The 13,762-nt window shown below is 44.1% G+C and overlaps 1 protein-coding gene across 2 annotated transcripts in view; it reads left to right on the top strand.

The window, feature by feature from the left end:
- LOC122530806 (protein gustavus) overlaps nt 1–13,762 on the top strand; it is a 151,758-nt gene that overhangs the window by 97,971 nt on the left and 40,025 nt on the right. Inside the window, exon 1 of one of the 2 annotated variants that reach the window (XM_043658117.1) lies at nt 6,944–7,484. The exons of the other annotated variant lie outside the window; for it this stretch is intronic. Within the exon in view, the coding sequence (XP_043514052.1) occupies nt 7,264–7,484 (221 nt within the window). The 5' untranslated portion in view covers nt 6,944–7,263. Of the gene's footprint in view, nt 1–6,943; nt 7,485–13,762 lie in introns of those variants that run through there. 2 annotated transcript variants of the gene reach the window in all.

The raw sequence follows: 13,762 nt of genomic DNA, 5'->3' as shown, positions 1-13,762 counted from the left end.
ACCGAGAGATGGCCACTCTCGTCGAGAGAGGAGACTGGACCCGAGCGAGCACAAAGACCCGTCATTCCGGCCGACTCGCGTGTCCTTCCTCTCCTTGCCGACGTGGAAACAAAGTTCACCGAAGGAGAACCGTCTCTCGCGAGCGAGTCTGCGTTTCCAGTTGGTGTTCACTCGTTAGGAGATGGATCGTTCTCGACTTTGCAGAGTCTACGATCGTTGCCCGATTCGACGGAACTTTTCACGCAGTTCCAAAGATAGAAACCGCGTTACGTACAGGAAGAACGTGGCGAAGCCGCTTTCCGCTATCTAACGGTACGTTCTGCCCTTGGATTTTTGGATCGAATTTTCTTCCGAAAGAAAGAAGATGCACGAAGCGGGGATGAAAAGAACGGATCGTTGACCTGTGTTTCCCATAGGGAGAGGAAGATTCGTGAGGGCAGGGGCGGATGCGCGTATCGTTTACCAGACCCCAGCCAGATGCAGACGTACGGTGAAATTGGGAATAGTTGGGAACTATTCGTCTCCGAATATTCGAGGAAGCGAATGTTCTCGGTTAGACGGTGATGTTCTTGGATGCGTGTGCGAACGATCAGTCAATTGTTGCGACAGAAACCTCGAGTTCCTCCTTCGAACTGGTTGACAACGTGGCGTCATTAAATTTTCGACCGTCCTGCGCAGGATACGAACCGGAAGACTGTTTTTTGGAAAATTCCTATAATTCTTGCCCTCTGTATACTCTGTGCTGTTAATCCTTTGAGAGGATAACAAGAGGCTCGCATTTATCGAAAGATTAGTGGATTAAGCCCGCTGCGTAATTGTTCCAGGCCTCTTTGGCCCCTCGTCGGTTTCATAGAAAATGCAAATAACTGCGAATCGTTTTGAAACGTATTTTTTTCATCGTTTGTGTATTGAGTTACCTGTGACTTTCATTAAATTTATGTCGTTGAACAATCTTTGCCATAAGTATGAAAAAGGTGGAAATATATTTTATAATAATTTACAAGCGAAAGTAATAAGATGTAGGAAGAACGTACAAAGAACAAGTCTTGAGAGAGATTTTATTAAAATTTTGGAATCACACGTGCGTTATATAATACAATATTGTATAATCATTTCATTTTTCCAGTGTCGAGACAAATAGATAAAATCCAGAAATTTTTTGAGTCAGAATTTACATATTCTGCCATCCTCGGGCAATTCACCATTGTCCATTCTGATGCTAAAAAAATGATTACATCACGTCATGCATGCGAAGCGACGTGATATTTTATTATCAAAGAACGAAGAATTAATGTGTCGAGAAATTTAGACGCAAGAATCCGACATGTAGATGCCCCGACTGAATTTTCCGAATTGTCCGTAGCGAAACAACGATCGCGTCCGGGGAGCACGATAGAACGATAGAACGGCATCGGCTCGCCTATTTGTAATTACAGGCGCGCGATCTGCATACAATGCGGCGGTGTGTCGCTCGAGTTGGCAACGAAGTTCCACGGATGACCTTCCTCTTCTTCCTTCTCCTCCGTGTTCGCCTTTTTCTTCTGGCGAGAGCCGCTCGTTCCGGCAATCTACTGCGCTCGCTTCAAAATTCCGCGGCCCCGGCCCGGCCTCCGCTTGGGCGCATTCCCTGCCGTCCGGTGCTCTCGTCGCATCGGCGTCGAGACTTGACGAACGATCGACGCCCGAGAGCAGAAATTTTCAAAAGTTATAAAGTCGAGGAGAAACCGATCCCCAAGTCTCCCGCCCCCTTTCCATCGTATCCTGTCCGCTTCTCCCTCTTTTCTGTTTCTTTGGGAACATCGTCGAGAATCTCCTTTGTTCACGGGAGAACGTGCAACTTTCGTCTGATCGCGCGCAGAACCTTCGATTCCGCCCGAAAGTTTCCCTGTCTCCTTCGGTCTCCTGCTTCTGACAGCCCTTCGAGGGACGAACTGTTAACAAATAAAATAGTTTCCCTCATTTTCTTCACCCTTCGAGCGTGTTTGTCCCCTTTCGGAAACCATTCGGGAAAGGGTCAAAGTTTCCATTTAATGCGATCATTGTTCCCTTCATTGTCGCTCGGTTCGAAATTTTTGAACGTTCCAAATTTTTTGCTCCGGAGGGTTGTTTCAGTATCTCTACAGCGTTCCGACTCGAATAAACGACAGTCTATCCTGCGAGCAGGTAGATGACGTCCGAATTTACTTGGAATTCCAGGCTGACGACGTGACTCAGACGAGACTCTTTTCCCTTCTTTCAGCTAGCTAAATGTCTGACCGAATATAGAGACGGCCTCAATCTTCGGTCTTTCGAGTTCTACGGGTCTTCGACAGCCTCTCCTTTCCATCCCTCCGCACAGAATCCTATTTAAGATCCAATTTACGACATTGGTTTTGGGGACGACCATCCCCGAGGACGAACTCCTCGACGGTTAAGGATCTTTTCACGTGTGATGTTCACAGAACTCGAACAGTTCTCCCCGGAACTCCAGTTCTCTCAATAATAAAATTCGAATCATTCTGTGGAACTGATACGTGAAGCTTGATACGTTACGTCTTTGTCGAGTGAAGCTCGAATATTTCGCTGTAAATAATACGCGCCATTTCTACGTACTCGTCATTGACCTCGAAAATTCACCTCGGATATTCCATAAAATTTATACACGATTCATACACGGGTCGGTGGGAGGGTGTGCGTCTCGTTGGACAAAAGTTTAAAGGGGATGCACCGTACGCCGTGGAAACGCACTCGAAGCTTTTTCGAACGACGTCGTGTGGTGCAGCCGGTTGCGGTACTCGAGTTTCGAGGGGAATTTAATTATCCCGCGCTTTTGATGCTATTATTTTGCACGATATTACGCTGTAATTATCCCGCTCGTCTCAATGGCCAGGGATTAAAATCTCAGGGACTTTTTTTGTGTTTCTCTCTTCTGCCCCTCACCCCTTCGTCGGTTTTTCGTCTCTCCTTCGTCCCTTCGTTTCTCTCTCGTTTCGTCACGTGTACCCGTGTTCGAACGATCTCGCGGTATTACGATTTTAATTCCGCCGAGATTTTATCGTTCAATGTCCTTGAACGTTGGGAACCACCGTCGTAATCCGTCGTCGAGCGCGCCGACATTTTTCCGTCAGCCACCCTCCGTTTTGTTTCGGATTACCCACGCTGTTGCGTCCGATTCCACCGGATTCGTTTGCCGATTCGATCGATCTCTTTGTTTTTCTATCTCCCGGTTGTGAGAGCGTGAAACTTTCCCGAATTCGAGAGGGAAAAAGAGTAACATCCGCACGATTTGTCTTCGAATCAACCAGGAGGCAAAAAAAATGGCGACGCGGGGGGGAAAGGTCGAAGTGGAAGTCGAAAGAAATTCCTCGAACGAACGGGAAGGTACGGGCGGTGAGAGCGTCGCATTCAACAGACTGCCCACGATTTTTCTACAAAGATAATACCCATCGATATCAATCTGATGGTTAGGCATACCTGAATTCTGTTCCACGCAAACGGCTACCCGAAGACCTTCTTCTCCCCTTCCTCGACGCTCCTTTCACCTTTCCCTTCACCGTCCATCGGGGACATTTGTCATTCCGTTTGGACTTCCTTTTACCTGCTTGTGCCACGTCGGACCGCCGAAAAAGCAGTTCTGCCTGGCTCTCCTCTTCGTCGGATTCCCTTCGTACGCGGCGTGAAATGTCCGCTCGTAGTCCGCGTGCCACAGAGACTTTTATCCCGTGGAAATCGTGGCCAGACACGCTCTCGTCTTCTCCCTCTTTCGTGGCAGTAACAGCGTGACTCGGTCTCGGTGGCCTCTCTACGTTTTTCAGTAGAGAACGGCAGAGAAATTCACCTCGACTTTATGACGTGCTATTGCATCGTAACTTCCTAAAAACAAGCGTAACGATCCGCGTCCTGATGGAGGCACGCGGCGATCGAGAGAGTGTTACGAGAGATCGGAGAGGAAACGGACGCAGTTTGTTCACTTGCAATCTTTTTTGCATTCTCTATGTCCACACTCTTAGTTAATTTTTTTTTTTTTTTTTTTTTCTACCAACCCACTCGTCGGATAGAGATTTGTATTTCATCGACGTGCACCTCAAGGTACCATACACACGTTGAAACATGCGGCGATTTTAGATTGAAATCTGCATTAGAGTCAGTTTGCCTTAAAATGTCGGATCATCTTCCAGCTTCAATATTATTGTACAACAATAGGAGATATGTTAATTAAAAGTAAGGAATTAAATGGGCGGAAAAGGATGGTAAATCCAGAGAAACAGATTTTCCAGTTTGGCGTTATTAAACGGGCTGAAGACGAATGAACCTAGTGACTATAGAAATTATCTACGTATGGATTATTATCTATTAAATAAAATTCGCCCAAGGATTGAAAAACGAAATGCAGTCGTGAGAGATGCAGTTAGTGCAGAGGAGACACTGCAACGTTAAAGTTTAGCAACAGGAAAGAGCTGTGAATACTTAAAATTTAATACTACAATTTCACCTCAATTATTGAGAGAAAATGATTCCTAAAGTGTCTACTACTATTTAAGAATTAAGGATTCTTATTTGCACAATGATTATTATTTAAGAATAAGAATTAAAGGAAGAGTATTTAAAGATAAATTGGCCTTAGCATCTTATATTATGTATACATTGCGTAGATTGTCATATCAGTATCCTTGAGTGACGCAATTTACTCAAAGAGAGACACAAACGAAAACGTAAATATTGTCCGCAGTTACAAGACAGAACAAGTTAGGACAAGTCGAATATTTATGCTTCTCAGTCGTGTACAAAAGCTGTCGATTAGAGTAAGAAGTGTTAAAAGTATAACGTTCGTGCGAAATACAGTCGGTTCAGTTAAGTGCTTATTAAGATTTGTAAAAATGAGTTGCGGCATACTTAACAATAAAGGCTCCGACACACGTTGAAACATGCATGCATCGGCTTCTATGAAAAAATTTCATGAAACGTGCATTAGAGTCAGTTTGCTTGCCGAACTAACATAGTACGCACGTGTATCAATGAAACAATGTTTCAACGTGTGTGAGGACCTTTAGGTAATCCGAATGAATGCTTCGCACGTGAAGGTGACCAGAGTTTTTTAGATGTATACGTGTTTTGACGAATGTGTCAGGACAGTGAAAATTTTTACGAACGAACGCGTCTCGATCTTCAGATGTTTCATTCGTCAGAACACTTTCAACATACATACGTAACCGTATGTCGAAAGATGGATACAAAAAGATTGCTCGTCGGAGCTAGTACAAAACCTATATTTGTAACAAAGAAATTAAAATGCAAAGTGTAGGAAAAAGAACACAACACAAATTTTTATTTATACGTTTCGCAGAAAATCGTCTTTGAAGATCCATCGTTGTAAATCTATCAAATTTTTAAGAAAAGATTACTACTTTGGTAATTAACACTAGAACTACCAAAATGGTCAAAATGACCAATTGATAATTTCTTTTTAGATATTTTATAGATATAAAATAGTGTATTTTTAGAGACTCAAATGATTCTTCGTATAAAATGTATAAATAAAAGCTTGTGTATCCAATTGTATTATATAAATTTTCTATTTCTTTTACTTCATTCAATGATGGAAATTTCATGCTTTAGTTGCCGGCAATTCTAATGTTAAAAACTACTGTAGTAGTAGCTGAAAATGCTCGAAGGGAAGACGATTTCATCGAATTTGGATGGCAGGCGCATTCGTCAGGTTGACTGAACGATGAAACAGTTGGTATGGAAGAGACGAGCGTGTACGCACGTCTAATATCAGATCCAAAGCGAGAGGAGGCTGTAGAGACCGATCCTTCATGCCGCGTGAAAGCCTCTGCACGCGCGTATCTTTAATGAATCTCCGCTGCTATCGATCTCTCGATAAGCCGTTCGACCATTGCTAAAACCGCTTTTGCCACATGTCTATTTCCCCGCTGATAAAATACGTACGCCGAGTCGCGTACGCACGGTTTGCGCAATTTGCAAAATGTGCGTGTGTACGTGACGACCGCCTGTCTCTCAGCCGGTGGATACGCAACCTTTCTTTCGTGTTTACCTTGCCTTCAAAAAACATTAAGCTCCCGCGTTGTGTACGTGTGGCTGTGGCGCAACCGCGTCGAAAAATCATCGGCAATTGTCTAAAATAAAACCATCGAGCAAGTCGTCGTAACCGACACTTGGCGATGCTCTTCGTATGTACGTCGATGGTGTACGGGCACGTACACATTTTTCTGGGGTTAATTCGACGTCCGACCGCCTGTGTTCAGGGAGCGGTCGGCGAAACCCCACTGCACAAGGGAGAACCTTCGTATCCCTTCGACTGCTGCTGCTCTCTCTCTCTCTCTCTCTCTCTCTTGTCTCTCCCTATAGTACATACGAATCCCCCCCCCGGGTAAACGTTTCAGCACTGGGTAGGCTTAGGCACTGGCGTAGAGAGCCGAGGACGATATTGAAGCTCGGCTCGAAATCCACGAGATTACGCCCGTCGTCCTGTTACGACGCCCGATTCGAGGAAGCAATCTGATTAACGGTAGAACAAAACGTCGCAGAGTTACGTTCAATATCGAATTCAATAACAAAAAAAAAAAAAAAGAAAAAAGAAAAAACAAAAAAATGCTTCGTGATAGATCGAAAAATACGTTCTGCGAGGTATTGGGTGGACGTCGATTACGTGCCACGAGGATTTATGAAAATATTATATATAAAATCTATCGTGTATCATAAGTGCATTGCGATGTACTGTAATAAACTGAGTCGGTTTTAATTGGTGATACGTCACGTAGAGTTCTTACGGTGGGAATGGGAAACGATGTGTGTGTGAAATTTGTGCCGCACGCCACTGTGTACGTCGTTGGTCTCGGGGCACTGGCAGCACTCGGTACGGCACTGCATCCACCGCCTTTTTCCCTCCCCACCCCTCGTCCTCGCTCTGCCACCCTTCGACCCCGCTCCATCTCCCCCCACTGGGCGGCGCTCCATGCGCGTCGCAACCGTGTGGAGCGTCGACGGGCTCAGTCTTCGTCAGATCGTCGCCAAGTGTGTGTCGTTGATCGGTGCACTCGTTTACCCTTGTGCGTCGATTCGGCGTGGTTTTTCGTTTGCCTCGCCTCTCTTCCTTCCCTTTTTCTCTCTTTCTCTTCCTTCTTTTTTCTCTCAATCTCTCTCTCTCTCGCTCTCTCTCTCTCTCTCTCTCTCTCCCTCTTCCTCTTCCTCCCCTTTAATCCCCCCCGAATTTTGTTTTCTTTCGTACACGAACAAGGAGCCTCAGTGCACATTATATGTTACATGCGCGCGCAAGCCGCTCGTCGCGTAGCGGGTCGGACCAGTGGTGAAACACGGCCAAGAAGAAAGATAAGAACGCTGTGTGCTGTTGTGCGTGCGCGAAGTGTGCAATATTTTGGTTACATCAGGGATAAAACCGCCACGAGAGCAAACACGAGGGGCATCGTGAAGCTCACCAGGAACGTCGCGCGAGATATGGATTGGGCGCTCAAGGCTCGCCGAACGTAAGTCCCTAAACTCATTCTCTGCTAGCCCACTTTGTCCCGAATTGTCCCTAGACGCTCTCTCCGTCATCCGTCGAAGAGAGCTCGTGCTCTAGAGGGTTGAAACACGAGAGACCCGGCTTGGGTTTTCGATTCCAGGCAAGCCGAAGGTGTTAGTGTAGGAAATCGTGTTTCGTATCTTTGTATGAAGAAATGGTTCGTTCTCAATCAGTGGTCGTCGGTTACAACGAAAAAGGATACTCGTGCAGTGTTACATCCGGTCTCTTTCAGTGAATGTCCGCTTCTTCGTTTCGTTTCTTTGTTCCGATGTGTGTTGAACGTGTGCACGTACACAGAAGTACGTTCCTGCGGGCCAAACCGTCGGTCTCGGTCCGAGGAGAAAAAAAGTTCGAGACGCGATGTCACTCGTCGTCGTGCCTGTGTCTCGAGGTCAGTGTTGTTTGCCCAGCCGTCTCGACGCGTTGCATTGGTATATAAGCCCGGCCGACTCGATAAGCTGATACGCGAGCAAAATAAAAGGCTGTGTTGTGCCGTCGTCTCGCGGCGACCGTCGCTTGTGACCGTGGCTCTGCCATGGGAATCGAGTCTTTCCCATCCGACGAAACTGCCGTGAACTCGTCGCGCCGTGGAAGATTCCGCGGAAGCGCGCCCCGTTCGTCCCGTTCGAAGCGTGACTCGACTTGAATTTTACGAGCCCGTTAGTGTTACGCTCTTCTTACTCTTCGTTTCAGAATCGTGTTTTCTGAAACCATTCCTAGATACAAACTGAACTGGAAAAGGCACGTACAAGAAAAGATCAAACAGATAAAAACAATTTGATAATCCATGTACCGGCTAACATCAAGAAACTCTAAGCTAAGCGTAAAAAAAAATAAGCTACTGATCTGCAGAATTATAATTACACCTATTTGGACATACGGGCTATAAAAAGGATAGAAAACCTATAATCCATCATTTTACGTATAATACTAGACGCTCAACGGTATGTTAGAAACGATGACATAAGAAAAACCCTAGGAATACCAACCATCAAGAAGGAAATACTAAAGCGCGCAAGTACACATCAACACAAAATCAAAAATCACAGCAACTCTCTGGCAAAAGACTGTTACTCTATCCAAAAGACTGAAAAGGAAACACCCGCTAGACTTTACTAACTAATAAATGGAATACAGCCAAACATGTATAAAACGGAACTAATCCCATAAAAAAAACTAGTGATTGCCGGTAACTATAATAATGATATAAAATATAATATTATAAAATATAATATATAATAATATAATAATAATATAAAAAATGAAAATAATTGTAACTGAACAATTAGACTCATATACACGGAACAAATAAAAAAAAAATTCCTAGATAACGTCAATTACATACTCGTGCACTCGTCGTTGAATCTTAGTGAAATTGGAGATCTCAATTTTCCTAAATAACAGAAGAGTCACTATCTTTTAGTGACTGTGAAATTTTTAAGAAAAGTAAACGTATTCCCTGTATTCTACTACACGATTAAATTTTCTTAGATAGACCATTCTTATCCTCGATCCTTTTCACTATGAACGTTTCCGTTACCAAACAATTAAATTTTAATCACCCGAAAATCAATTCGTCTCTTCCTTACTTCGTTCCACGAAAAGTGAATCAAATTTACAACGTTTTCGTCCACGATTCAGTTTCCCAGATACACAGTTCCAAATGTTATCGCTCTATCTCTTCGACAAAACAAACCTTCGCCACATGAATGGGAACGAACTCCTATTTCTTTTCTCGGTTCATCGCCGTAGACAAATTCATCGGCTCGTAACTCGATCCCTTGTTGCGTGTTCGATTACTCGCGTCGAACGTCGCCACGGCTCCTCGACTCTCCTTTCTCTCATTCATTATTCTGTTTAATCCTCTGCAAGTTCGTTGCGTAACGCGCTTCGATCAATACCGACAATGTCGCGCTATCGAAGGACGACGAAAAGAGGTTTCGCTCCTGCGAGCAATGCCAAACCGTTGTGTCGTCGTCGTATCGGGATAAGCAAAGCCGCGTGTGTGTGTGTGTGTGTGTGTGTGTGTGTGTGTATGTGCGCGCATACGTGCTCGAGAGAGAGAGAGAAAGAGAAAGAGAGGCTTTCCCGTCGGGATATTCTCGCGAACGTTGGCCGTTAAGCGGCTCGGGATCGTGAAACAGCTGCTCGTTGTTTAACGACACAACAGCGGTGAGTTCGCGACGCGTCCGATAAACGTCAGGACCATGTGCACACGAGGGGGTGGGTGGGGGGTGTGGAGCGGGAGGGAGAGATAGGGGATAACACACGCCTAGAAGACCTCGCGTGTTAACGAGCTGTAACGTTCGAACTACGTTAAGAACATGGACAGCCATTGATATGTTGGTAGACCTGGTTCAAACAAGGCTCTGCGCTAGTTTCATTCGAATTACGTAAAAATGAAGGTTAAACGATTGCAGAAGGAGAGATTCGAATTAGCGGAAGAACACGTGAATGCTGTCCTCGGTTTATAATGATTTACGACTGTGATTTAACGAGAAGTTTTTTTTTTTTCTTCTTTCTCCAGTTTCCACGTCTCGGTGGTTGTTGTATGCTCCTTCTTTTCCTATAATTCGTTCGAGTTGAAAAGATTTACCGACTGTAGGAATATGAATTTTGGAAGGAATGTTCGAATCGAGTAACGTCTCGTACAAGCTGAATTAATCGTAACGCAGGAGGAACATGTTTACTGAGAAAACACGGAAGCGAGAACGTCGCGTTTTGTTAATAAACACGTTGGGAAAGCGTGCTTTGTTAATAAATATGTTACGGGTGGACGACGTGGATTTTTGTGCAGACTCAGCTCGATTCGTCTTGGAAATTTAAGAGCGAAGAACGCCGGGGATATCGACGAGGGAAAATCCGAAGACTTGGAATGGGGAAAGGGGAGGAGGTCTTCTGTCGTTGCAAGGGTAGATTTTTCAGCGATTCCTCGGGGCGATGCACTGACAAAGAAATCGATGATTCGTTCCGTTGTACGCGCGATAAATTTCCCGCAGACGCGTTAATCGTGCAAGGAGGGCGACTTATTCGAAAGAGGGGAGAGATTGGTTGAGCTGGAGAGGTCGAACGAAAAGCTTCGTGCACCATCCCTTGAAAATTCTTATGAAATTCGCTGAACACATAATTTTCTCTCGCTGGTTATTTACTGCGTCAGCACACCACGTGTCTGATGCAATACATTGAAATATCATATACAATCTCCTTTCGCAATTTGAAAATGCAATGAAACTCTGTTCGTACGAAGGACAAATAATTTATATAATTGGAGTTTGTGTAACACGGGCCCCCGGTGATGTTTCTCTCTGCCAATAATTTTTCGTTCGTACAACGGGAGCTCACATTCGGTGAAATTTGGTTCGAATAAACGATGTTCACATTTGTAAAACGAGGTATTGCAAAAATTTGAACTTTGACGTAGCTTGCTTACGTTGCATTTGATCCGTAATCCACTGGCTGTGACTGGGAACGCGTATTGAGAGTTCAGAGGGTCGAATTAGAAGGAAAAATGGGGAGAAGAGAGGAGACGGCTATGGAAATCGAAGTAGGAGATATAGTTACCAGTCGTGACTGAGCGCTCACACTCGCGATGGGGAAATTCGCAGAACTCTCGATATCGAACGGGCAGCTCACTTCGTATTCAGTCAGAGGACTTCCTGAATATGATAATACTCGCTCGAGAACGGTAATATTCGGCGAGTCTGCCGGACAGGACAATGGTATTCGAAGTACAAGCGTGACTGGCATAGCGCGGTCAGCCAACAGATCCATTTCCTCGAAGAAGCTTCGACTGGCAGAACGATCATTCGGTTTCAGGTTGTTTGGTATGGTTGGGACATGTATATTCTAGAGATCGGACCAGGAGTCGCTGGACTCGCTCTTTGTTTCTAAACTGGATACGCGTGGATCCGCGGGATACTACACCGAGATACTTTGTTCGTGCAGCTAGACCTTTTGGAAATTTCGTGTAAAATAGATTGACGATCGTTAAGTTCTTCTCTTTAAGGGCTTGTTTCTTCTCTCTTTACGATCTTCCGGGGAAACAGTTGCTGGCACCTGTTTCTACTTTAACGACTGGTTAATAACGTTTAGAGTGTTAGTAATCTTTGAGTGTTAGTTTCTTGTGTTGGTCATTTAATTGTTAACGTGGACTTGGCTTTTATAGAAATTCTTATAAATTTACAGTCAACTGCGTCTCTTAATTCCAGTGTGTCGGTTCCCAATAATTTTCATTATTAAACGTCGCTTTTGATGTATAATTTTTTGTTAAAAATCTTCTTCAAACATTAAGTACAAACTCATCGAGCCACGGAAAGCAACTTTATAATTTCTAATTTCTCGACTATATTTCATGTCCTTCGTTACTTTGTATCTTCTATTGTAGTCATACCGGACTGCCAATTCCAAGGCTCGATAAGTTTTTTCATCGCAATGGTCCCCATCACAAACGAACTCGAAAAAGAGATACGAAAAATAAATTTATCGAGGTAACAGTAAAACTTTGATAATATTCACTATTTTCTCCACGGCAGGGATTTCCCTTGACCGTACTTCATGTTTTTTCCTTACTTTCATTTCATTGTTGTAGTCACGCCCGACTCTCAATTCTAAGGTAAATGTTTGTTGCAACTTTTTTACGACATCCAAGACATATTGCGAGGTATAGTCCATTAAAAAGTGCAAACATTACTTTTTGGGACAAGGAAAATAGTTTTAGAAGTACGACGTAAGACAGTTCACGATTCGACTATCAAACTCACTCAAATCTTATCATTTTACGAATTCAAGCCCTCTCTTACGACAATCTACGTTCCTCAATCATACCAATCCAACCCCAAAACAACTCTCCCTTGAACCAGCCCGTTGAAAGACGCTCCTTATACGTCGAAGTCAGATCGGCATGCAACAATTGAAGTAAGATTTCTATGTGAAAACTTGAGAATTGTAACTAAATTTAATACTATAGAATTCCAGTTCCTGACTTTTGGTTAAAATTTCACGGTCAAACGATTATACGGGAAATGTATAATAAAAGCCTGTGATTTCTAATGATTGAATCATAAACTCTTTTCCGTTTCTTGCACTTAAATTTCTTTCGGTTGCCAGTAATTCATAAAAATATTCGAGCCTATCAAATTCCTCAAAATGTCCCGAATTTTCTCTGATAGGTGATTTCGCAACTCCTCTATTCACCCGATGAACTTCAATTTCGTCGTAATTCATCTTCGTCTCTTTCTTCGAGCCAGAAATAGTCTGCTTTCACCGAAAATGTTACACTGCTGCCCCCCCCCCCCCCCCCCCCCCGTCTCTATAAGAGAGGGTGTACCGTTACTGGCTCTTTCCTGTTGGTCGCTGCATGTGCGTGCTTCGCGAAGACCACGGTGGAAGGCAACCAAGTTCTCGAGATACACACCCAAACCCAGAGGCAGAGTGGCGTGTGCGTTACCACGTGTTGTGTGTGGCTCTTTGGTAACAGAACACCCGAAAGGGCGGCATTTCCTCTTCGTCGCTGTTCTCTTTCTCTCGACTTTCTCCTCGACGACGAGACCGTCGGTCGTTAATTCCCCAGTTCGTTTCTAAAACACCAGCGGATTGCTACATACGTGTTCCCTCTATCTTCTTCTCTTGATGTTAAATTCGAATAACTTGACCATAAACTTTCAAGCTGTCGTTCGATTCATCGTCGTCAATTAGAGATTTAACCACTCGCGCTGGCAAAACTGATTGCGGACCGTAACGAGTGACCAAACAGGTACACAGTAATTCGTCGATTTCTTTTTCGAGCTCGTCGGTACGATATTATTGAGAAGCAGTGAATTTATTATTTGTTCCCTCCTGTTTTGTTTTACTTGAATATACTTGAAACACTGCGAGAGCATTACAATTTTGGAAAATAAAAAAATTCTCGACGTGCGCGGGAAGAGAGGTTAAAAGAGATGATTATTGGATGATAGTTGAAGTAGAATGAATAGGAGAGTTTGTTTTAAGGGAAAAAGGTCTTTGATCGAGAGAGAAAGGGGAATTTTTCTGCAGTTCATGCAGACTTTGTCTACTCGGTTGACAATAAAAAAGAGTGGTACGTCATCGAACATCTGGCACGAGTGTTTCAGCTCAGTAGATGGAGACGCGGGCAGAGTTTTCGACGACATCTGGTAGTCCAGTTTTTGAAAAGTTCAATTTCGAGCGTCCTATATTCTATTCGGGGTTACAGCCTCAATGCAGATCGCGTTTGACATTTCG

The sequence above is a fragment of the Frieseomelitta varia genome, unplaced genomic scaffold, assembly GCF_011392965.1.
Source record: "Frieseomelitta varia isolate USP_RPSP 00005682 unplaced genomic scaffold, Fvar_1.2 scaffold_354, whole genome shotgun sequence".
NCBI classification, from domain to species: Eukaryota; Metazoa; Arthropoda; class Insecta; order Hymenoptera; family Apidae; genus Frieseomelitta; species Frieseomelitta varia.
Note: the sequence above shows the minus strand (reverse complement) of the source record. Positions and strands in the feature narration are given on the sequence as shown.